General features: G+C 42.2%; 1 protein-coding gene across 2 annotated transcripts in view; it reads right to left on the bottom strand.

The window, feature by feature from the left end:
• The window catches only part of LOC126248481 (aspartate--tRNA ligase, cytoplasmic), a 105,683-nt gene that overhangs the window by 74,967 nt on the left and 6,430 nt on the right, over window positions 1-24,286 (bottom strand). For both annotated transcript variants that reach the window (XR_007545492.1, XM_049949499.1), the window contains exon 2: window positions 1,251-1,338. Coding sequence is in view for 1 of the 2 variants with exons in the window: in XM_049949499.1 (XP_049805456.1) it covers window positions 1,251-1,338 (88 nt within the window). In the remaining variant the exon portion in view is untranslated. The remainder of the gene's footprint in view (window positions 1-1,250; window positions 1,339-24,286) is intronic.

Below are 24,286 nucleotides of genomic sequence, written 5' to 3'. Positions count from 1 at the left end.
AAGCCTTTGTGGTCGATTTGAGCGACTGCAAAATGGCTCTGAGCACTATGGGACTTAAACTTCTGAAGTCATCAGTCCCCTAGAACTTAGAACTACTTAAACCTAACTAACAACCTAAGGACATCACACACACCCATGCCCGAGGCAGGATTCGAACCTGCAACCATAGCGGTTGCACAGTTCCAGACTGTAGCGCCTAGAACCACTCAGCCACCCCGGCCGGCTTGAGCGACTGCAGTTTGTTGTCTGTCACCTGCAACCACTCAGACTCTCACTGACGCATGATGCATCTGTCAGAAAATGAGATAATGGCATGCAATGGGATGGGACATTGATGGACAGCACCATCCTAACATGCTTCCTTGGCAGCTTTATCAGCCACGTCGTTACCCTGTATCCCAATGTGGCCATGTACCCAACAAAAGATCACCTCCTTCCCATGGTGTTGGAGCCACTCTAAGGAGTCGTGGATGAGCTGAATCAGTGGGTCTACCTGATACATTTGGTGAAGTGCCTGCAGCGCACTAAGAGAGTCGGAACACACAAGAAAACTCATACGGTGATGTCTGTGAACCCTCTCTAGTGCCATCACAATGCCATATAACTCCACATCATAATTTGTAAATTGTTCTGGAAGACGCACTTTAAAAACAATGTCAGGGAAAACTGCAGAACAAAGAGAGCATTCCCCTGTTGGGATCCATCTGTATAAATAACAATCAAACTATGGTACATACTTAAAATAGATGAAAACAAAGTTGTAAAAACCAAATCTGAAGTACAACTTTTCGTGTACTGTGTCAAGCTTAATATCACTTTGGGCTTCTGAAGACACCAAGGCGGCAGTGCATTCCATCCCTGGGTGTCTATTTGCATGCCCGAGAGATCCAAATCTTTGAGACAGTCTGTAGCACGTATACTAAATGGCTTGGTCGCTGGGGGCAGATTCCTGAACAGTTGTTCGAAGGTGGGTTGGATCACTGAACCAAATTGCAATGACTGAGGTGACGCTGAGATTTTCAGTGCCTGTCGAGCCAAAAGGATACATCGTCGAATCCAGAGTGGTGGTTCACCAGCCTCTGCACACACTCTCTGAACTGGGCATGTATAATATAGTGCAGATAGTATGCTTGCTGTACAACTATACATCCCCCAAAAAAGTTTCAACATTAAAATGGCAGCAAAGAAAGTGTAATTGTATTAATACACAAACAAACTTTTGCAGACCAAAGAATCTGAAAATACCATACCTTTTGCTGTAATCTCTCTTCTTTCTTTGCTTTCTTTGCTGCCTCTTTAGCTTCTTTCTTTAATGCCTGCTTCGATTTTTCTGGTGATCTGTGAATTACAAATTTCATCAGCTATCAAGAATGTCAACGAGGGTTTGAGGCACACACATTCACTATGTTGTAGCAACATGTGCATCTTTATAAAAATGTCAAATGCATGATAAATAACTGTCAGCTTTTTAGATCCAACTAGCAGAAGCGATATGTTACAGATAGATTCATGATAAAAATATATGAGAGTATTTCTAAAACACACACACACACACACACACACACACACACACACACACACACACACACAGAGAGAGAGAGAGAGAGAGAGAGAGAGAGAGAGAGAGAGAGAGTGAGTTATTTTCAAAGAGAGTTTAAAGGATCATACAACACAAGATTACGTTTGTAAACAGAGCAGTTGCCCAATTTATGGAAAAGAAGAGGTGATTTCCATAAACCACAAAAACCCAAATTACACAGAATCACAGTTTGAACTAACTTGTCCATAACTGTCCAGAATTTTTGAGTAACTTTAACAATGCTTACCATCATGCAATACAAAGGGGGTGGGGCATGTGGCATATGACCCCAGCCAGACAGGAGCCCTTCAATTTGACGCTGGGGCCTTGCATACTAACAATTATATTAAGCAGCTTTTGGTCTTGTGAGGCTGAGTGAATCTTCTTCTAGACCTTTTCCTCACTAAAAGACTGAAATGGTCACTGGGACTCAAACTCAAGGCCAGCAATGGTGAGCATTAGACCACAGAGGAGAAATCTCATTATCTAAAAGCAGTACCACAGGAAGCCAACACTCAGGTTCTCAGCACAAGCTGCACAGGAAGCAATGACATACAAAAGCCTCAGGCATGTACAATTTTATGATAGTACTCAGGAGCTAAAATAATGTATTACCATAAAAAAGCTAGAAAGTTTCATGGAAATCAGTGAGGCTAATTACTGTTACCAGGACCAAATATTCTTTAAAAGTAATGGGTGGGTGGCAGAGTGAGGAAACCGATAAGGAAGTAGGTGTTAATGTTAAATTTAACGAATTTTCTGTCAAATTTTTATCATGGCATGAAACAGCTTTCCTACAACTAATTATGAGCGACATTAAAAAGCTCTGTAGGAAATAGTGGTTCTTCAGTTAAGCACAAAGTGTCATTCCAGAAAAGACAAGTGTGTTCAAGGGTTTGCACGTGTACTCTTCTGGACATTTATTCCACCAGTTGGAGACAAACAAAGGAAAGCAGGTTTGAGCTTAATGTCCTGTTAATGATGATTAGTGACTGAGTAAAAGCTCAGACTGGAGAAGTGAATTGGTGATGTCTTTTCCTAAATCAGGATGGAAAGCAGGAATTTGAACTGTACTCACCCAGAAAGTGTGTCCAGCACCTTAGGACTGCATTACCTCACTCATCTTATCAGTTGGAAATACTTATAATGGATTCACAGTACGCTAATTATCTTATTAAAACTGTCAAAGATCAGAATAACATTGATCATTGGTAACAGAGCACCATAATCAAAAATATATACATCATCATCATCATCCAGTGAATTTAGCTTTGGATCAGGATGAGTTTTGTGTGTAGTTAACAAAACAATTTCATTTGATATAAAGATTTTGTATAAAATGTGAGACACACAGCACAGGTTACAGTCATTTCTTCATGGCATTCTTTCTAAGCTTATTGAACAGAAGCTAGTGAACACTTACAATAATAAAAAATGGGGAAAAAATAAAATAAAATCTAAAGTATGTTTCTTTTTCACCAACAGAATGAAATGTTATCTGAAGAATATTACAGCCCATGATCAAGTTTGAAGCACTTGTGTACTGGCCAAGCATAAACACGATAGCAGAATACTCAAATCTGATTAGCGTACTAATTGTGTGTCTAAAATGGTGTTTGGAATTTGCTGAATAGTTTGGAACAAAACTGAATGGCATAGAGAGACCAAAAAAATAGCAAAGGAAGAATATACAAGACAATTATTGTCACACGTGTAGGTCTTGTGAGAACCAAACATCATGTCTCAGCCTGTATTATTGTTATAAATGTCATGCAAGAATAACTGTCAGTTGTTTCTCCTGCATAGTTTCCATGACTGGGAATTAAGATCATCAGATAATATTAGTACATTCCACTGCCAGAGTGGAGTGTGAATGTGAATGTAAATGCAGCTCCAGGTAGAGCTACATTACCCAGAGGAGATTCAACAAATTATTGCCAATGATACCATTAGTAGTGGGTGACTACCTCCTCTGCCTGAGAGGAATGGAAAGGAATCTCCTCAATATTTATTTGAAATTATTTTGAGACACATTAATCTGAAAAGCTGACTAAATATTTGAAAGCTAATTTTACAAAATACAAGCCTACCGCGGAAACCAACAACACATACTGCAATGCTACAGAAGAATGCTAAAGATGAAATGAGTAGATTGAATAACTAATGAGGAGGTACTGAATCAAACTGGGGAAAAAGAAATATACGTACAAGTTGATTAAAAGAAGGAAGCAGTTGGTTGCACTACAGCAATAGATGCAAAATATTGCACACAACTAATTAAATGTATGGTTGTAGTAATAAATTACAAATTATATAAAAATTGAAAGTAAAACAAAATGTATGTCTTATTTTTTATGTCAGCTACTGCAGATTGATTTTAGTGACATGTATAGTAAAGAAATGTTTTATTTGCTCCTCAAATTATTATTAGTGCATAAATTATTAGCTAGAAATACAAGATAAAGGGCTATAAATAAAGAGATATTCCTGCCAAGAATTACATTTTTATTATAATTTTGTTTTCAGTTCCCTTGCTTTGAGTGGAGTAAACTCACTGGTTATGTCACTGAAGTCAAATTTAGCAGCTGTGTCATATGCTGTCACCAAGAGAGTTGAATGAGGACACAGTACATCACTTACACTCAACTTTAAATCATTTTTTATCGTCTTTAATTTGCTGTAACTGCATTGACAAGATGCTGCAGTCACTGGAATTGTAATAAAAAACTTCAAAACTATTTCGATGTTTGAATAAGCATCTCATAACCCGTGCTCTGGAAGAAAGAGAAATAAAGAAAAAACAACTTCAACATAGCCTACTGGGAAGCTGTGTCATCAGCTCTTTCTACTGGAATTTGAAAGCTGCTATTTCATTAACTAGCTCTGCTTTATCGATGTTCCTGCTATATTTGCCACCAAAATCTGCTGGATATTTTTGAAAATACGATAAAGAGCTCTCATTTAAGGTGTTTCTGACAGGAAATTAAAGTGAGATGGAATTTTACTCATTGTATTGTATTTATTGGCCCTGTTGTCTACAAAGCATCTAATGCATAAGACATTAGACAAGTCAATTCACAAGTGAGATCTGTTTCCCATTTCATCTATTATTCTATGAAATAGTTTGAAGACGTCTAGCTCAAATAGTTTCACTTCAGTCCTCAGTTGTCAGAAACTGAGAATAATCAGAAGCCATCGGTCAAACAGCATATTTGCTTCAGCACCCACTCGAAAACCTTTGAGATCCTACAGTGCCATAGCAAAGTAGCAGCAAAAACTCCACTGCTGAACATGCACTCGAGTAGGCAGTAGCTGTATGAAGCAAGTGCACTCTTCGTACACAATTATGTGACACCTGTTTGTCAGTAGCCATTTCTTTATGATGGTACTTGGACGAAAAGACACTGTGACAACAGCATGCGTTCGTATCTGGGATCAAGGGAAGTCCTTTTCTCACAGGTAGAAGATAGGACCATGTGGGGTTGGAGAATTCATGTATCTCTCCTGGTTAATTCTTAAAATGTCCTTCATTTTATAATTCAGCTTTTGTGCCCTTTATGTGCCTGCGCTCTAGGCAGAAGCGAATCTTGTCATGGCCTCGGTGTATTTCTCATATGTTCATAATAGTCATTAAAATACTTGTCAGAGTTTTGTCCATCGTATAATACAGTTATTCTGAAATTACCCTGCAGTTTTTGTTTTTATAATGAAAAGTGGGTTAAATATGGCAAAGTGTGTTAAATAAGGTGCAAACGGTGACAAGGCTACACCACTCATCAATTTGCTACCACAACTTTTATTTCACATTCACATTTGTTGACTTTCCAACTTTTCAACACCTTCCAACCTAACCTAGACCTCAGGCTATGCTACAGATCAATCTGTCAATACAGTGAAGATTTTGGAGGGAGCAGGTGTGGGGGTGTTCACTACCACACACTAGACAAATACTCAAGAATCAGTTGAACATGTGTTTTATAAGCCTCTTCTTTCATGGATGAATTACATTTACTTAAAATTCTTCCAGTGAATCTCACAGCCAGGCATCTGATTTCCCTACAATCGGTTTATGTGGCCATTCCACTTTAAGTCACTCCAGACAGCTATTCTAATGTACTTTACAGCTGTTACTGTTTACAGTAATTTTTTATCAATAACGTAATCAAACAGTAATGGATCTGTTCATGTATTTATACACAATATGTTACATTTATTTGCATTCAGGGTTAACTGCCAGTCACTGCGCCAATGACTGATCCTCTACTGGTCTCCCTGGATTTCACTACAGTCTTCTGGCTTTGCAACCTACCTGTTGACAACAAGATTGTCTGTAAAATGATTTACAGAGCTTCCCAAGTTATCCAATAGATAATTTATACTAGAGACCTGCCCCAGCTTTGCATGGATAGCACTATGTATGTATGGCCAGATGACTTCTTTAAAATATGTATTGACATATACAAATCTTTCTCATGAATCGGTCCATCTATTAGTGACAACCATATCAAAATCCCTACTTAGTTCCTGAGATTAGCCTTCACCTGCAGACAGAAAAATGCAGCTGGGGACTTTATTTTTTTACACACAGATAGATTCTGGTCAAGTTTGCTGCTCTCTGGAGTTGTGGCGGCTGTTTATTGCTTGCCTCCCAGGTACCACCTCCTGTCTAACAGAACTGTTCCTATTTACTATCATTGCCACAAGATGTCACTTCAAACACCAATTAAATATGGAACAGATAACATACACATTACACACTCATCATTACTACAAACAATAAATTATATCAAAATCCCTGTAGTAGTTCCTGAGACTAGCTGTAACAAAGAGAATGAAAAAAATGCAGTTAGAGACTTTGATTTATAATACGCATAGATTTTAAACAGGAATGGATCTATAACACTCCCTTAGAGTACTCCAGGAATTATCTTTACACCTGTTTGATTTGAACCCATTAAGTTCATCATACGACATTATATCTGCTAGAACATTCTGAATTCAGCCACAAATCTGCTCCGATAGTAAGCTCGTATTCTGTTTGCTAAGTAACAGTGCGGAACTGTATCACACGCCTTCTGGAAGTCAAAGAACATGGCACCCAGGTGACCAATACATCACAGAACCACATACCACCTCGATAGCGAAGTTTTTTTCATCAATGTTTGCCACACTATCATGTAAGAATGTGTGTGTCTCAAATGGGTATATGCTGTCTAGATGACCATTTTTTCTGAAAAGTAATATTTATCAATTGTTGCAATTAGTTTCTAATTAGTCAGTTATATATTCCACACACCATATTAATGAAAAAAATATGATTTAGTACATACTATAAATTAAAGTCATCCAGCACATTTTTCTGATTTATGTTATGGCTCTCTCTGGAATTAGAATAGAGATTTTGATATGTTTCCCACTGATAGACTGATTCACAAGGAATGTTAACCCCATGAACCATGGACCTTGCCGTTGGTGGGGAGGCTTGCGTGCCTCAGCGATACAGATGGCCGTACCGTAGGTGCAACCACAACGGAGGGGTATCTGTTGAGAGGCCAGACAAACATGTGGTTCCTGAAGAGGGGCAGCAGCCATTTCAGTAGTTGCAGGGGCAACAGTCTGGATGATTGACTGATCTGGCCTTGTAACATTAACCAAAACGGCCTTGCTGTGCTGGTACTGCGAACGGCTGAAAGCAAGGGGAAACTACAGCCGTAATTTTTCCCGAGGACATGCAGCTTTACTGTATGATTAAATGATGATGGCGTCTTCTTGGGTAAAATATTCCGGAGGTAAAATAGTCCCCCATTCGGATCTCCGGGCGGGGACTACTCAAGAGGACGTCGTTATCAGGAGAAAGAAAACTGGCATTCTACGGATCGGAGCGTTGAATGTCAGATCCCTTAATCGGGCAGGTAGGTTAGAAAATTTAAAAAGGGAAATGGATAGGTTAAAGTTAGATATAGTGGGAATTAGTGAAGTTCGGTGGCAGGAGGAACAAGGCTTTTGGTCAGGTGATTACAGGGTTATAAATACAAAATCAAATAGGGGTAATGCAGGAGTAGGTTTAATAATGAATAAAAAAATAGGAGTGCGGGTTAGCTACTACAAACAGCATAGTGAACGCATTATTGTGGTCAAGACAGACACAAAGCCCATGCCTACTACAGTAGTACAAGTTTATATGCCAACTAGCTCTGCAGATGATGAAGAAATTGATGAAATGTATGATGAGATAAAAGAAATTATTCAGGTAGTGAAGAGAGACGAAAATTTAATAGTCATGGGTGACTGGAATTCGTCAGTAGGAAAAGGGAGAGAAGGAAACATAGTAGGGAATATGGATTGGGGGGAAGAAATGAAAGAGGAAGCCGCCTGGTAGAATTTTGCACAGAGCATAACTTAATCATAGCTAACACTTGGTTCAATAATCATAAAAGAAGGTTGTATACCTGGAAGAATCCTGGAGATACTAAAAGGTATCAGATAGATTATATAATGGTAAGACAGAGATTTAGGAACCAGGTTTTAAATTGTAAGACATTTCCAGGGGCAGATGTTGACTCTGACCACCGTCTGTTGGTTATGAACTGTAGATTAAAACTGAAGAAACTGCAAAAAGGTCGGAATTTAAGGAGATGGGACCCGGATAAACTGAAAGATCCTGAGATTGTGCAGAGTTTCAGGGAGAGCATAAGGGAACAATTGACAGGAATGGGGGAAAGAAATACAGTAGAAGAAGAATGGGTAGCTTTGAGGGATGAAATAGTGAAGGCAGCAGAGGATCAAATAGGTAAAAAGACAAGGGCTAGTAGAAACCCTTGGGTAACAGAAGAAATATTGAACTTAACTGATGAAAGGAGAAAATATAAAAATGCAGTAAATGAAGCAGACAAAAAGGAATACAAACGTCTCAAAAATGATATCGACAGGAAGTGCAAAATGGCTAAGCAGGGATGGCTAGAGGACAAATGTAAGGATGTAGAGGCTTATCTCACTAGGGGGTAAGATATATACTGCCTACAGGAAAATTAAAGAGACCTTTGGAAAAAGGAGAACCACTTGCATGAATATCAAGAGCTCAGATGGAAACCCAGTTCTAAGCAGAGAAAGGAAAGCAGAAAGGTGGAAGGAGTATATAGAGGGCCTATACAAGGGCGATGTACTTGAGGACAATATTATGGAAATGGAAGAGGATGTAGATGAAGATGAAATGGGAGATATGATATTGCGTGAAGAGTTTGACAGAGCACTGAAAGACCTGAGTCGAAACAAGGCCCCCGGAGTAGACAACACTCCATTGGAACTACTGACAACGTTGGGAGAGCCAGTCCTGACAAAACTCTACCATCTGGTGAGTAAGATGTATGAGACAGGCGAAATACCCACAGACTTCAAGAAGAATATAATAATTCCAATACCAAAGAAAGCAGGTGTTGACAGATGTGAAAATTACCGAACTATCAGTTTAATAAGTCACAGCTGCAAAATACTAACGCGAATTCTTTACAGACGAATGGAAAAACTGGTAGAAGCGGACCTCGGGGAAGATCAGTTTGGATTCCGTATGAAATGTTGGAACACGTGAGGCAATACTAACCTTACGACTTATCTTAGAAGAAAGATTAAGAAAAGTCAAACCTACGTTTCTAGCATTTGTAGACTTAGAGAAAGCTTTTGACAACATTAACTGGAATACTCTCTTTCAAATTCTGAAGGTGGCAGGGGTAAAATACAAGGAGTGAAAGGCTATTTACAATTTGTACAGAAACCAGATGGCAGTTATAAGATTCGAGGGGCATGAAAGGGAAGCAGTGGTTGGGAAAGGAGTGAGACAGGGTTGTAGCCTCTCCCCGATGTTATTCAATCTGTATATTGAGCAAGCAGTAAAGGAAACAAAAGAAAAATTCGGAGTAGGTATTAAAATTCATGGAGAAGAAGTAAAAACTTTGAGGTTCTCCGATGACATTGTAATTCTGTCAGAGACAGCAAAGGACTTGGAAGAGCACTTGAATGGAATGGACAGTGTCTTGAAAGGAGGATATAAGATGAACATCAACAAAAGCAAAATGAGGATAATGGAATGTAGTCAAATTAAATCGGGTGATGCTGAGGGGATTAGATAAGGAAATGAGACACTTAAAGTAGTAAAGGAGTTTTGCTATTTAGGGAGTAAAATAACTGATGATGGTCGAAGTAGAGAGGATATAAAATGTAGACTGGCAATGGCAAGGAAAGCGTTTCTCAAGAAGAGAAATTTGTTAACATCGAGTATAGATTTAAGTGCCAGGAAGTCATTTCTGAAAGTATTTGTATGGAGTGTAGCCATGTATGGAAGTGAAACATGGACGATAAATAGTATGGACAAGAAGAGAATAGAAGCTTTCGAAATGTGGTGCTACAGAAGAATGCTGAAGATAAGGTGGGTAGATCACGTAACTAATGAGGAGGTATTGAATAGGATTGGGGAGAAGAGAAGTTTGTGGCACAACTTGACTAGAAGAAGGAATCGGTTGGTAGGACATGTTTTGAGGCATCAAGGGATCACAAATTTAGCATTGGAGGGCAGCGTGGAGGGTAAAAATCGTAGAGGGAGACCAAGAGATCAATACACTAAGCAGATTCAGAAGGATGTAGGTTGCAGTAGGTACTGGGAGATGAAGAAGCTTACACAGGATAGAGTAGCATGGAGAGCTGCATCAAACCAGTCTCAGGACTGAAGACCACAACAACAACAACAACAACAACAACAACAACAACAACAACGATGTATGTGCAAATTACGTATTGTCATCTGTTCTATATTTAGCTGGCATTTAGAGTGTCACCTCATGGCAATATGGGAGCTATGAGATAGTCAACTAGAGAGAGTTGGTGAGACAAGCAGTGCAGTACACAGTCACGACAATATCAGAGAGCAGCAAAGCTTGACCATAATTTAAAGATGTTATAAATTAAAGCCCCTCCCCCCCCCTCCCCCCCCATGTTTTTTCTGTCTACATGTGAAGACTAATCTCAGGCTCTACTGTGGGCATTTTGATATGGTACTCACTAATAGACAGACTGATTGACAAAGAAGGTTTGCCTACATTATTTCCTATCATAAACAAGTCATTCAGCAGTAGATACTCAGTTTATTTCACGAAATGTTACACTACTTGCTAGCTATCTGTTGGGACATAGTTTATCAGTCTTTTCATTCATTCAAATATTCCTCTTTGGTGTATGAACAGTTGTCAAGAGGTATTGTATTCACTAGACATATAAGGGGCAATCAGTAAATTTCCGTTTGATGAACACACAGTCCAGAATCGGTATTCCAATCAGACAAAACCACCGTTAGCACTGAAGCAATCGTTTGAATGTCTTCCACTTGAGTGGGTGTAAATTCTCTGTTAAAACATTTGTGATATGGGGACGTGCGTTATGATGAACCAGCAGTGCCCCTTATACACAATGGTGGTTTTCGACAGAAGTGCTGCCCCATACACATTCTTCATTCTCCAGTTTCTTCTTGTTTGTCCTTTGGCAGCCAAGAAAAGAACAACATGTTTACCCTGTTTGGACACATTTGGTAAAATTGTCGCCATAGTTCATGTCTCCACATTTATCGCACGCATGTTAGAAACACATGAATGTCACAGTAATGTCTTGCCTATGTGTCAGTGGTTATATAGCCACATCAGAGTCGTGCTAGTTGCATTATGCTGCAGCAACATCCTAAAACAGAAACTTTTTCCCCCTTATACTATCAAATAGTTTTATGGTACACAATACCACTCTTGGAATTAAAGACAGATTAAAATGTCAACAGATACAATTATTTTTTATGATATTATTTTGTGAAAGTAATTTGTTCTCCAATTGAAACAGATTGTTGACAGCAGATCACATTAGAAACTAAATATACAGAAAGTATGCTATTAGTATTCCTAAAACTGAAACAGATTATAATGAGATACAATGTGTTGACTCCACGTATTATTCTAACTACTTTCTTTTGAGTAATAAATTCTGTCAACCTCCACATAAATCTGTCTAAAAATATTGTACTATATAACAATAATGACAATAGCATTGCGTCTTCTAGTCTACCGTGTCAATGCCGCCTTTTGTGGCACTGTATGTCATTATAACTTCAGGCTTCTTTACTTGCAATGACGACACCACTGGTTGGTCATGGAGAGAGCTAAGGATGGTAACAACTTTGTTTCTCTTAGGAACATAAGAGACTGTCATCACATCTGGTTGAAAACCAAATAATGTACAGTATACTTCACATCCTTTAGGTGTAATAAAATCAGCAAGCAGTTCACCTTTGTTCACAGGTGATATGACGTCCAGACTTTTCAGTTCAATCACCAGGGTTTTCACAACATTCTCTCCACATCGCATGGCTCTGGTTTCTTCCTCCTTCCCAAAATACACTTTCATCTTCCAGCTGTAGCTTGTCACACTGTCACAAATTCCTCAGAACTTTATTCTGTTTCAACCAGGTTTTAATGGGATGTATTGTCAAAATGGACAGTGACCTCAAAATGTGACCAATTGTCCATTCACGATCATGCACCATACTGGAAAGTAGGCATCCCTACGGGTAATTTCCTCAATTCAGAAACTTCTCTGAATGATTCTAATCTGTCACTTGATCTATGCTCATGTTGGGCTGCTGCACTGTGTAAGTGCAACACCTTCAGAATAGCACGGAAGCAGTTGTGAGACAATTTCACTGAACAGTGATCAGCCATTCTCAACATTCCAAAGCTGACTGATATCTTCATTTCTTGACTTGTAAACTCCAGTCAGGATCAGAAAACCAAGAAACTTTTTCATTTCAGGCATACTGGTATCTATATACACAAGTCCTTGTCAACGATTCAACCTTTCTTGTTGGTCCAATACACACTTTGTCAATGAAGGATACACAAAAGAACAACATATAAAAGCTTCTTCATTATCAAAGTTACTAACTGAATAACTTTTAGGTCCCTGGTCTTCTTTCAATACATTCTTTTTGCTCCGTCTAACAGCTTGAGGAGCTGTAGTCCATATTTTATTCCCATTATGAGAAAACAATAAGTCACACACAACAGAATTTCCACTAAATTGTTCTCCATCTTCATAAAGGGTTCCTTCATGATCGCCACCTTTGTGTAGTTCTGAGTTTTCAGCGACATCTACCTCTACCTCCTCATCATCATTATCAAAGGAGAATTCACATTCACTAGGGGGGGTTTCAGAATTATAAGACTGCTCCAACAATTCCCTTATCTCCTCGCCTGATAGTCCTCTTCTCCATTAACGTTTTCTGTCTGCAGAACAGACAACTGTTATGAAATAATGCACCGAATTAAAAATGAGCTTATCACAAGGAGAATTGTTGAACACTGAAATAAAGACAGTGAGTCAACAATGGCAAAGGACGTACCAGGCCCTGCACAGACAGACATCTCATTGTTGCAAAATTTCTTCTAACCACATGGGCCCACAAGACCCATACAGGAGGAAATGTGCACCAACACTTCAACATAAAGCCATTGTTTTTTTTTTTTCTTTTTTGCAAAATTGTGACAAACTTGACAAATTGGGGAAAGTCATAAAATTTCATTAAAATAAATTGTTGGTTGGTTGGTTGGTTTTGTGGGAGGGGACCAAACATCAGGATCATTAGTCCCATTGGATGCCCTTTCAGAAGAATCATCCCAGCATTTGCCTGAAGCAATTTAGGGAAATCACGGAAAAACCTAAATCAGGATGGCCAGATGTGGGTTTTCTTCTTTTGTCTTCCCGAATATGAGTCCAGTGTGCTAACCACTATGACACCTCACTCAGTAAAATAAAATGTAAGTCACTAATAGAGAAGATATTAAACATAACAGATGGGCCTCTGAGGGCTGATGGTAGGTAAAAGGTTAAGAGTTTCTCACCGTGATTTATTTATTTTTAATCAGTAAGGACTTAGAAAAACATATATTTCTATCATTTATTAGCTCCTGTCAGTTTACTATATTTACTGGTGTCTTTTTGTACAAAACTGAACCAACAGTCTCTTCTAGAATTTCAGACCAAGTTCATTTTCGGAAAGCTCAACTTTTTTTTTTTTTTTTTTTTAACTTAAGATTACCATTTCCCCCCCTCACAAATCTTTCTTATTTGGCTTAAGGATGTGGTCTTAACACATATAAGGAACAGATGGAGAGCCAGGGCAAAACCTTATTGAACTACTAATTTAATTTCTTCCTTTGTGATGTGCTGGGTTTCTTCAGTAAGTTACTTGAGTTACTGAGCGTAGCTCAGATAAATTCCAATTTTCTTTTAACAAGAGGCCAGGTGCTGTACCAGTAATTTCACAGAAATTCACTACTGATCATTAAAGTAGCACCACCAGGAAGGGCAGCAAATAATAAAATTTTACTGATTGTGCGCACACAGTACAGCAGGAAAATTACATGATTAAATTTGTAAGTGATCTGAAGGTGCAAAATCTACTGCACAGAGCTGCCACCTGTGACAGCATAAAACAGCTCTAAACTGGCTGGTCATAAAATTGAACTTAGCCTGGACGTCAGATACAGGTGATGTAAAAGCATATCATGTCATATCCGCAGTTTTAAAGCTATCAGCGTAAAAGATGGTAGCACCCTGAAACTCCTGAAGAAGACCCCAAAACATCATGATAGCAATTGAAATTTTAGCACCTTGAAATAGATCAGGCTTAATTTATGGCTTGGGCACCTACCAGGGAGGTTGAGGGTGTGAGATGGGGATGTTGGGATTGGGGGGGGGGGATGGAGGGGGGAGTGAAGGAGCATGGGTAGGTAGCACATTCCAGGAAGAAGAGGCAGAGACGGAGACCCTGACCGATGGCTGCAAGGCATATTCCAACTGGTAATCCCACCCAAGAGCGAGTATCAGGAGGTCAATGCCCCTCATACATGAAATGAGTGGTATATGTTGGGTGATCAGGGAACTGTTGAATGGCGATTGCATAGGAGACCAAGAGGTGGTACCTTCAGAACTGAAGAGATGAGATCCCTCTTCAGCAAGAGCACTGACTACAGGTCAGTCTGGAAGGCGCCAGTGGCCAGACGAACTCCACAATGATGGGCCGGGTCTAAGTAATTTCAAAACTGAAGGTGCCACTGAGCCATAAAACTGGTAACCATCGTCCAGTTGGGATGAGACCAGAGCCTCGTAAATACAAAGTAGAGTAGTACAATCCGCACCCCAAACTGTGTGGGCAAGGAAGCATAAAGCGTAAGCTTCCTCATGCACCTAGTCTCTAGCTGACAAATATAGGGCAGCCAAGTCAGCATTTTATCAAAAGGAAGCCCGTAAAACAGAAATAAGCAACAACTTTCAAATGTCGGGTGACCAAGTAGAGTTCTGGGTCATGATGGACCATAGTATGAGAACAAATTATCAGCTACTTTTTCGCAGGAGGGAACTGGAAACCATGAGAAAGGGTCCACACAGAGGCCTGTCTGATGGCACCCTGGAACTGGAGTTCAACCATGTAGGAGCTGTACCAAATCTAAGAGTCATCAACATAGAGCGCAGGGTGACCTGTGGCCCTACAGAAGTCACTAGCCCATTGATTGTGATGAGAAAGAATGTAATCCACACGACAGAGCGCTATGGGATGCCGTTCTCTTGAATCTATGAAGAGCTAAGCGAAGTACAAATGAACAAATGGTGGGATAAAAATTAACATTTAAAAATCAGTACGGAGCCTTGAAAGCTCTAGTCGTGGAGGTTAAGTAAAATGTGATCACACCAGGTGATATCATATGCTTTATAAAGGTCAAAAAACACTGCAATGAGCAGTTGGCAAAGCCTGTTGGATAGCTGTTTCCAACTGGATCAGATGGTTTGTTGTGGATTGTACAGTCTCCCAAAAAACAATGATATGGGAACAAAACTTCCAGAGACTCAACAACCTAGTGAGCAACCATGCTCTCAAGCAGTTTGCAAATGACACTGATGTGGCTGATTGGTCCATAGCTGTCAAGAGACATTGGGTTTTTGCCTGGCTCAAGGATTGGGACAACAATACTACCTTGCAATTGCAAAGGGAAGACACCTTTGAGCTGTTCAAGGCCCCAAGTAGATGTAGCCTTTGAGTAACACTCAGGTGTCGGATCATCTGATTATGAATTAAATCAGGTAATGGGGACATATCATGTGGTGAGGGATGAGCCTGAAGCAGTTCCCTGTCAGTGAGAAGTTCATTATATGATCCGGCTTGGTGAGAGCTGAAACATAGGGGGGGCATCTTCAACTTGTCATTTCTGCAGTAAAAAGGTAGCCAGATAAGAAGAGGATGCCAATGGCGTCTCGAAATGGGTTGCAAGGTGTTCAGCGAGAAGTGACACATCATTAGAAAGAGCACATTAAAGGACAAGACCCGGGAAAGTTGTTGATTGTTGGCAACCCAGAAGACTACAGAGTTTGGCTCACACCTCGGATGAATATCCATTACATTCCAAAGGAGGGAACGTAGTGCTCCTAGCATTCCTTCTTACTACATTTAAATAGATAGCATGCCTTGGCACAGAGTTCCTTAAAAGTGATTGGGTTGATCTGTGAAGGATGTTGCTCGAAATGTTGCAGGGCTCTTTAGTGATCCTGAAATACTGCTGCAATGTCTTCGGTCCACCATGGCACCAGGCGGCAGGGAAGGGGGCCTGTAGAAAGGGGAATAGCAGTTCCAGCAGCATGGATGGTCACATCAGAGACGTCTTGCACAACCTTGTCAATGCAATCCGACAGAGAGGACAAAGGTAACAGCAGACGTATTCAACTGCCAGTTGGCTCTGTGAGGCACACAATACGGTAGCCGGTCCATCTTGTGGTGGCAGAGAAGTGACGGGACAATCAAAAAGTGGTCACTGTCACAGAGGTGATCACATAGTGATCAATGTAGTAACGCCACGAGACTGGGGGAAGATCTCATTAGATCGATAGCTGGAAAGGTGCCATGGGCAGCACTGAAGTGGGTAGGAGTACCACACTGAGGAGATACAGATCATAGTTGGTAAGAAGCTGGTCAAGTAGAAGGCCTCTACTACACGAAGTGGATTCAACTGGATTGGATTGATGGGGTTAAAAGGATCACACTATGAGATCATCAGTCCCTCCATCTTACATGCGCCAAGCCAGGAAGAGCCCTATGATGCAATGGGAGACTCATTCACTGCATACAATCAGTGTCCCTCATCCGCCATTACCACAAGAAAACTAGTAATGTGGCCAAGTTCATAAAATCTCAGGAAAAGAACAATGGCAATGAGACAGTAAACCAATGACAGGCGTAAAAGAATAAGGAGAACCAAACAGATGGGAAGGGAAGGAGCTGGACCACTGAGAAAGGGCAGCCATAGGCCCCTGGGTCGGAGCATGCAACAGGGCACTCTTGCAATCCGTCAAGTGGCCAACAAGGCCAATGTGTCCTACCCCACAGAGAGGAGTAGAAACCATCTCCACAGGTAAAATGTAAAACCAGATCAACCACACAGATTTCCTCCCCTAGCACCGCACTGATGTCATCCATCCACTAGCACCAAAGTCAGTGTGTCAGCAAGTTCAAGGTTCTGCCATAGGATGGTCAACAGCAGGATGTAAGCCACCAACAGACAGGCACCACACTGACAGTGGCAGGGATCCTCACGTCGTTGGATGTGGCAATGGGTCGGCCAAGTGCAGCCAACATGGAGCCGACATAACAATAGAATCCCTGCCAGAAGCATGGAGGAAAGACTGCCACATGGGTGTGATCGTCTTTATTACTCGCAGTTTGTTCGAAGAAACCAGGGCACACTACTCCCATGTTCCAAGCCTTCGACAGCTAATGGTGTAGAATCGACAGAAGATCCAGTTCTGGTATCCCCGTTTCCAAAGTTGGCATCCTGGTAGCCAACTTGACCAACCGGTCAGCACATTCACTGCTTGGGAGCCCAATGTGATCTGGGGTCCCGACAAAGACGAGCAAACATCCAGCTTCAACGAGGTCAGAAAGGAGACCCTGGATATTCACAACTAACGTGTGTTGAGGACAGCACTGGTTGATAGCCTAAAGAATACTCAGGGAGTCACTGCCGATTAAGAATATCTCACCGGTGTAACAACAAACTTGATTGTGGCCTCCAGTGATGGCTACCAATTCTGCAGATAATGCAATACATCCGTTCAGCGGGGAGTACTGTTCGCTGCACCTTGCATGGATAGACAAATTCAGTTTGGTTCATCTGTCAACCAAAGGCCGTGACCATATACCATTTTTGAACCCGGAAATGCATCAAGGATGGTCAGGAACAGGTGGCGAAAAACCATGGGGTCAACAGTTTTTTGGTAAAAAAGGAAAGTTAATACAGATCTTAGGGTGGGGTACACAACATGGGGGCTTACACGATTGCTCCCTGACAAGCAGCGACAGTGGAAGAAGTTGGAGTTCAGAGTAGAGACACGGCATGCAAACTGGAATCATGACTCCAGTCCTGGGCCGTTGTTGCGAGAAAAAGGAGACGTTAGTTCGAAAGCTCACGTGAGCAGCAAATGTGTATTGCATAGCCGAGGAGCAGTTATTGGTACCTGCTGTGTAGTGAGGTACTCCAGCCTGCACGAGTTGGCTGTAAACAGGACATTGGAGGGGGTTGGATGGGGAGGGGGGAGATGTGTGTGTGTGTGTGTGTGTGTGTGTGTGTGTGTGTGTGTGTGTGTGTGTGTGTGGGAGGGGGGGGGGGGGGGGGGGGACAGTAGGAGGGTCCCAACCACAAGAAGTTCAGATATAGTCGAGTGGCCCCGAAGACCTGATGTAGAAAGCACAAAGGGCGAGGGTACTGTCACTAGGGTGGATAATGTTGTCACAGCCATAGCAAAGGTCATCGTCATATGCACAGAATGCAGTCAGTCACATTTCTTCTTGGTATTCTTGGTCTTCTTGGAGGGGGTACGAGGGGGGTACGAGGGGGGAGGAGGGGGGAGGAGGGGGGAGGAGGGGGGAGGAGGGGGGAGGAGGGGGGAGGAGGGGGGAGGAGGGGGGAGGAGGGGGGAGGAGGGGGGAGGAGGGGGGAGGAGGGGGGAGGAGGGGGGAGGAGGGGGGGGAGGGGGGAGGGGGGAGGGGGGGAGGGGGGGAGGGGGGGAGGGGGGGAGGGGGGAGGAGGGGGGAGGAGGGGGAGGAAGGGGGGATGGCTAGGGGTCATGGGAGATACACGAGGAACTTCATCTGTAATTGACGTCCACAATCCCTATAGATGGGGTTAACATTACAGTGTGAAGACGTGCCTGAATCACATACATTTGAAGCACCACATGGAGTTTGGGGACATATGGTTTCAAGTAGTATCAATACATCACCACAGTGACCTTTTCAGGCAATGAGTCACCTTCAAAGGCCAAGGTGATGACCCCAATATCAACCCTACTGTCCTTTGGTCCCCATTTGACATGATGGACAAAAAAAAATTCACACCCTATTTCTCCAAATTGGCACATAACTCACCATGGGTCTGTAAAAGGAGGTTGTGGTGGAAGATAATACCATGTACCATACTGAGACTTACGAGGGGTGGACAGTTACAAGAATGTCACCCAGTTTGTCTCAGGCAAGCAGCGCCTGTGACTGAGCATGGGATGCTGTTTTAATCAGAAGTGAACCAATCTTCAAATTCAAAATCGCTGCCACTTCCTCAAACAAGTCCTCGAGGTGTTCAACATAGAATAATGGCTTTATGGACAAACAGGAATTCCTGTCAGTCCTAGAGCAAACTTAGTACTGTGAGAAGCATTTCTCAGTTTGTCCCTTATCCCGTGTTCCTCCCATTGCATACCCAGGGAAGGAAACTGTGGTGTCACATCTCTCTACACTGAAGTAATCCTTTCCTTGAGAAGAGGTTGCTGGGGCCATAGAGAAACAAGCAGAATAAAGTTTGAGCTGTTTTATTTGCAAGTCATTCTCCCTGGTGCCACCCACTCTGAACGTGGACTCTCCTCACAGGTGCCACCCAGCCACAGGAACAGCTACCTGGCCAGTGAATCATTGGACAAAGTCCCCATGCTCCAGCCATGATGGCCACATACTCAGGCACCAATAGTGTGATCCCTGTGCGGCCAGGGGGCCACCACTGTGCAGGTACTTGACTTGACAACCTCTACGCCTACCCCCATCAGAATGGCTTCCCAGTTGGGTTCTTAGTGTTTCACGTTTGCCAGAAAGGAAGAAGAAAGACACAAAAGGTGGAAGGTACACCACAATGGGCGAACTACCACACACCAGTGACATTATACTGAGTGCACTATCCGAAAATTACCTCGAGCAATTAAACAGAGAACCGACTCGTGGAGATAACATCTTGGACCTACTGATAACAAACAGACCCGAACTTTTCGACTCTGTAAGTGCAGAACAGGGAATCAGTGATCATAAGGCCGTTGTAGCATCCCTGAATATGGAAGTTAATAGGAATATAAAAAAAGGGAGGAAGGTTCATCTGTTTAGCAAGAGTAATAGAAGGCAGATTTCAGACCACCTAACAGATCAAAATGAAAATTTCTGTTCCAACACTGACAATGTTGAGTGTTTATGGAAAAAGTTCAAGGCAATCGTAAAATGCGTTTTAGACAGGTACGTGCCGAGTAAAACTGGGAGGGACGGGAAAAACCCCCGTGGTACAACAACAAAGTTAGGAAACTACTGCGAAAGCAAAGAGAGCTTCACTCCAAGTTTAAACGCAGCCAAAACCTCTCAGACGAACAGAAGCTAAACGATGTCAAAGTTAGCGTAAGGAGGGCTATGCGAGAAGCGTTCAGTGAATTCGAAAGTAAAATTCTATGTACAGACTTGACAGAAAATCCTAGGAAGTTCTGGTCTTACGTTAAATCAGTAAGTGGCTCGAAACAGCATATCCAGACACTCCGGGATGATGATGGCATTGAAACAGAGGATGACACGGGTAAAGCTGAAATACTAAACACATTTTTCCAAAGCTGTTTCACAGAGGAAGACCGCACTGCAGTTCCTTCTCTAAATCCTCGCACAAACGAAAAAATGGCTGACATCGAAATAAGTGTCCAAGGAATAAAAAAGCAACTGGAATCACTCAACAGAGGTCCACTGGACCTGACGGGATACCAATTCGATTCTACACAGAGTACGCGAAAGAACTTGCCCCCCTTCTAACAGCCGTGTACCGCAAGTCTCTAGAGGAACAGAGGGTTCCAAATGATTGGAAAAGAGCACAGGTAGTCCCAGTCTTCAAGAAGGGTCGTCGAGCAGATGCGCAAAACTATAGACCTATATCCCTGACGTCGATCTGTTGTAGAATTTTAGAACATGTTTTTTGCTCGAGTATCATGTCGTTTTTGGAAACCCAGAATCTACTATGTAGGAATCAACATGGATTCCGGAAACAGCGATCGTGTGAGACCCAACTCGCGTTATTTGTTCATGAGACCCAGAAAATATTAGATACAGGCTCCCAGGTAGATGCTATTTTCCTTGACTTCCGGAAGGCGTTCGATACAGTTCCGCACTGTCGCCTGATAAACAAAGTAAGAGCCTACGGAATATCAGACCAGCTGTGTGGCTGGATTGAAGATTTTTTAGCAAACAGAACACAGCATGTTGTTATCAATGGAGAGACGTCTACAGACGTTAAGGTAACCTCTGGCGTGCCACAGGGGAGTGTTATGGGACCATTGCTTTTCACAATATATATAAATGACCTAGTAGATAGTGTCGGAAGTTCCATGCGGCTTTTCGCGGATGATGCTGTAGTATACAGAGAAGTTGCAGCATTAGAAAATTGTAGCGAAATGCAGGAAGATCTGCAGCGGATAGGCACTTGGTGCAGGGAGTGGCAACTGTCCCTTAACATAGACAAATGTAATGTATTGCGAATACATAGAAAGAAGGATCCTTTATTGTATGATTATATGATAGCGGAACAAACACGGGTAGCAGTTACTTCTGTAAAATATCTGGGAGTATGCGTGCGGAACGATTTGAAGTGGAATGATCATATAAAATTAATTGTTGGTAAGGCGGGTACCAGGTTGAGATTCATTGGGAGAGTGCTTAGAAAATGTAGTCCAGCTACAAAGGAGGTGGCTTACAAAACACTCGTTCGACCTATACTTGAGTATTGCTCATCAGTGTGGGATCCGTACCAGATCGGGTTGACGGAGGAGATAGAGAAGATCCAAAGAAGAGCGGCGCGTTTCGTCACAGGGTTATTTGGTAACCGTGATAGCATTACGGAGATGTTTAATAAACTCAAGTGGCAGACTCTGCAAGAGAGGCGCTCTGCATTGCGGTGTAGCTTGCTCGCCAGGTTTCGAGAGGGTGCGTTTCTGGATGAGGTATCGAGTATATTGCTTCCCCCTACTTATACCTCCCGAGGAGATCACGAATGTAAAATTAGAGAGATTAGAGCGCGCACGGAGGCTTTCAGACAGTCGTTCTTCCCGCGAACCATACGCGACTGGAACAGGAAAGGGAGGTAATGACAGTGGCACGTAAAGTGCCCTCCGCCACACACCATTGGGTGGCTTGCGGAGTATGAATGTAGATGTAGACCATCTGCAGCTGCGTGAAATTTTGAAGAGGAATGGTAGGTCAAAGTCAACAAGGGGGACCATGTAATGAAGGATGAAATGTTGTATAAAGTGCCAGAAGAAAGACATGGGAGAGAACACAACCAAGTGTCCAAAATTATAAACCAGATCCAAGCAGGGTCGGTACCGAGACCACGATCCAACAGAAAGGCAGAGGGGAAAGAAGAATAGTAGAAGGATAGACTTGCAGCACGGAAAGGAAAGTAGTGCTGCAAGGGCCAGGGCTAGGGCCGTTGTTGGCCAAGTACATACAAAAGAGATGTAAATCCCCTGTAGGGTGGTGGTGCAGCATGAAGTGGTACTCCGCCACAGCGGATAGTGCACACTGAAAACCCCCACGTAGAAGAAAAGTGGGGCGGGGAGTTGCTGGATTATGGTGGTCAACTCAATGTACTCAGTGACTTGCCTGGAGATATGTAAATGTTGCAAATGGTGATCGCTGAGGTCATTAGTGCTCAAACCACTATTGCTTCCAACATTTAATAAAGGGGAATCCACTCAGTGACCACATCTGTGCCAATGGATGTAAGGAATTCTCTAGACGCCCTCTCAGGGTCAGCACAGTTCCAACAGAATGTACAATAACCACAGAGCATTGGGGAATGGTTATCAGTGAAGTGTATTTCTTACAGCATAATACAAAATGCAGGAGGAGGAAATAAAGTGGTATAGTTCTGGCAGGTGACAACAATAGGCATTACTGTTCCACTGAATGATTATGTTACAGGTGTCCAGGTTAGGCATCAAGAGGCAAGGAGGGCTGATCATGCCCCCAGGATCACTGCCTGTAACTGATAGTGGTGGAATCACATCAGGTTTAAAATCCAATAATGTGGAGGGGGAGGAGGGGGGGATATGGCACCTCCAAGGTCACTAGGGTAACCTTGTCAAAATTCTTCTTCTGCTCCTTTGCAGCTTCTGGTGGCTGGATTTCTTGTGAGGGCCTATCTGCAACAAGTGTAGGGATGGGTGAAGATTAGGCAACCCCTGACACCCACAGGTCACAGTCCTTTCAACCATCAGCTGGCGTTGGACCTCTGATCTGTCCCTTTCCAGGAAGAATGGTCCCAAGAGGGTGTCTTGTAACTGATAGATGCTGGAGAGGCAAACTGTTCCTCAACCAGGTGTGGGAAGTGGTTCACAAAGATAGTACCATGGGAATCACAGGAGACAACAGCAGTGAGAGAACTTGTATTAAAACAGTAATGGCGGTGGTAGTGATAGCTGGAACTTTCACATAATTTGACTTCGTATCAATAGGTGTGGGCGTTGATATTTTTTACATGCCACAGTATACAACAGGTGATCAATAGGTTTACATTCCTGTATTTTATTTTATTTCTTGAAGACTGGGCAAACCAGCTAATTTGGAGGATGGTATTACATGTAGTTGACATATGAAGGTGCTTGTTCAACACAACTAACTACTTGGGGCGATCGTTCGTACTTGCCACATTCTGTGTCCACCATGCAGCAGGATGACATGTGACCAAGGGACAAGCATCGAAAGCACCTCACAGGTGGTGGGGCATAAGGTTTCATGTCACATATATACATTGTCACTAACTCCTTCAAAGACTTCCACAACAGTGCCTATATGTATTATATTATCCTTGGGACCCTTTCAACATGTCGGACAACATGCAGGCCTCGCCGCTCAAGATTAGCCCATACCTCCTCATCTGTTTCGAGCGCAAGGTGATTCCTTGGATCATATTCAACATCTTTTGTGTGGCCATGGTCACTGGTATATCACCCAGACATTCACATGCTGGAAGAGCTGCAGCATGTGCAGCAGGAGACACACTAATCAATTGTAATCCTTGATGTATTTTCCTAACAACTCAAGTTCTCCACATTTTTTCAACTGTTCCACAAAAAATAATGGTTTTGTAACAGATAAAGTATCCCCATCAGTTCAAGTACATATGATGTAATGAATAAAGTGTCTTGCTCCTACAAATCTGGCTTGTCCCTCTTCCCATGGAGTAGCCAGGGCAGGGAAAGCAGTAGGGTTATAACTGTCAGCACTTAAGTTTCAATTCCTGTCTGAAGAGATGGTCAGATCAGAACAGCTGTTGTTCTGGTGTAATTTAA

The sequence above is a fragment of the Schistocerca nitens genome, chromosome 3 (genome assembly GCF_023898315.1).
Source record: "Schistocerca nitens isolate TAMUIC-IGC-003100 chromosome 3, iqSchNite1.1, whole genome shotgun sequence".
NCBI lineage: Eukaryota > Metazoa > Arthropoda > Insecta > Orthoptera > Acrididae > Schistocerca > Schistocerca nitens.
Note: the sequence above shows the minus strand (reverse complement) of the source record. Positions and strands in the feature narration are given on the sequence as shown.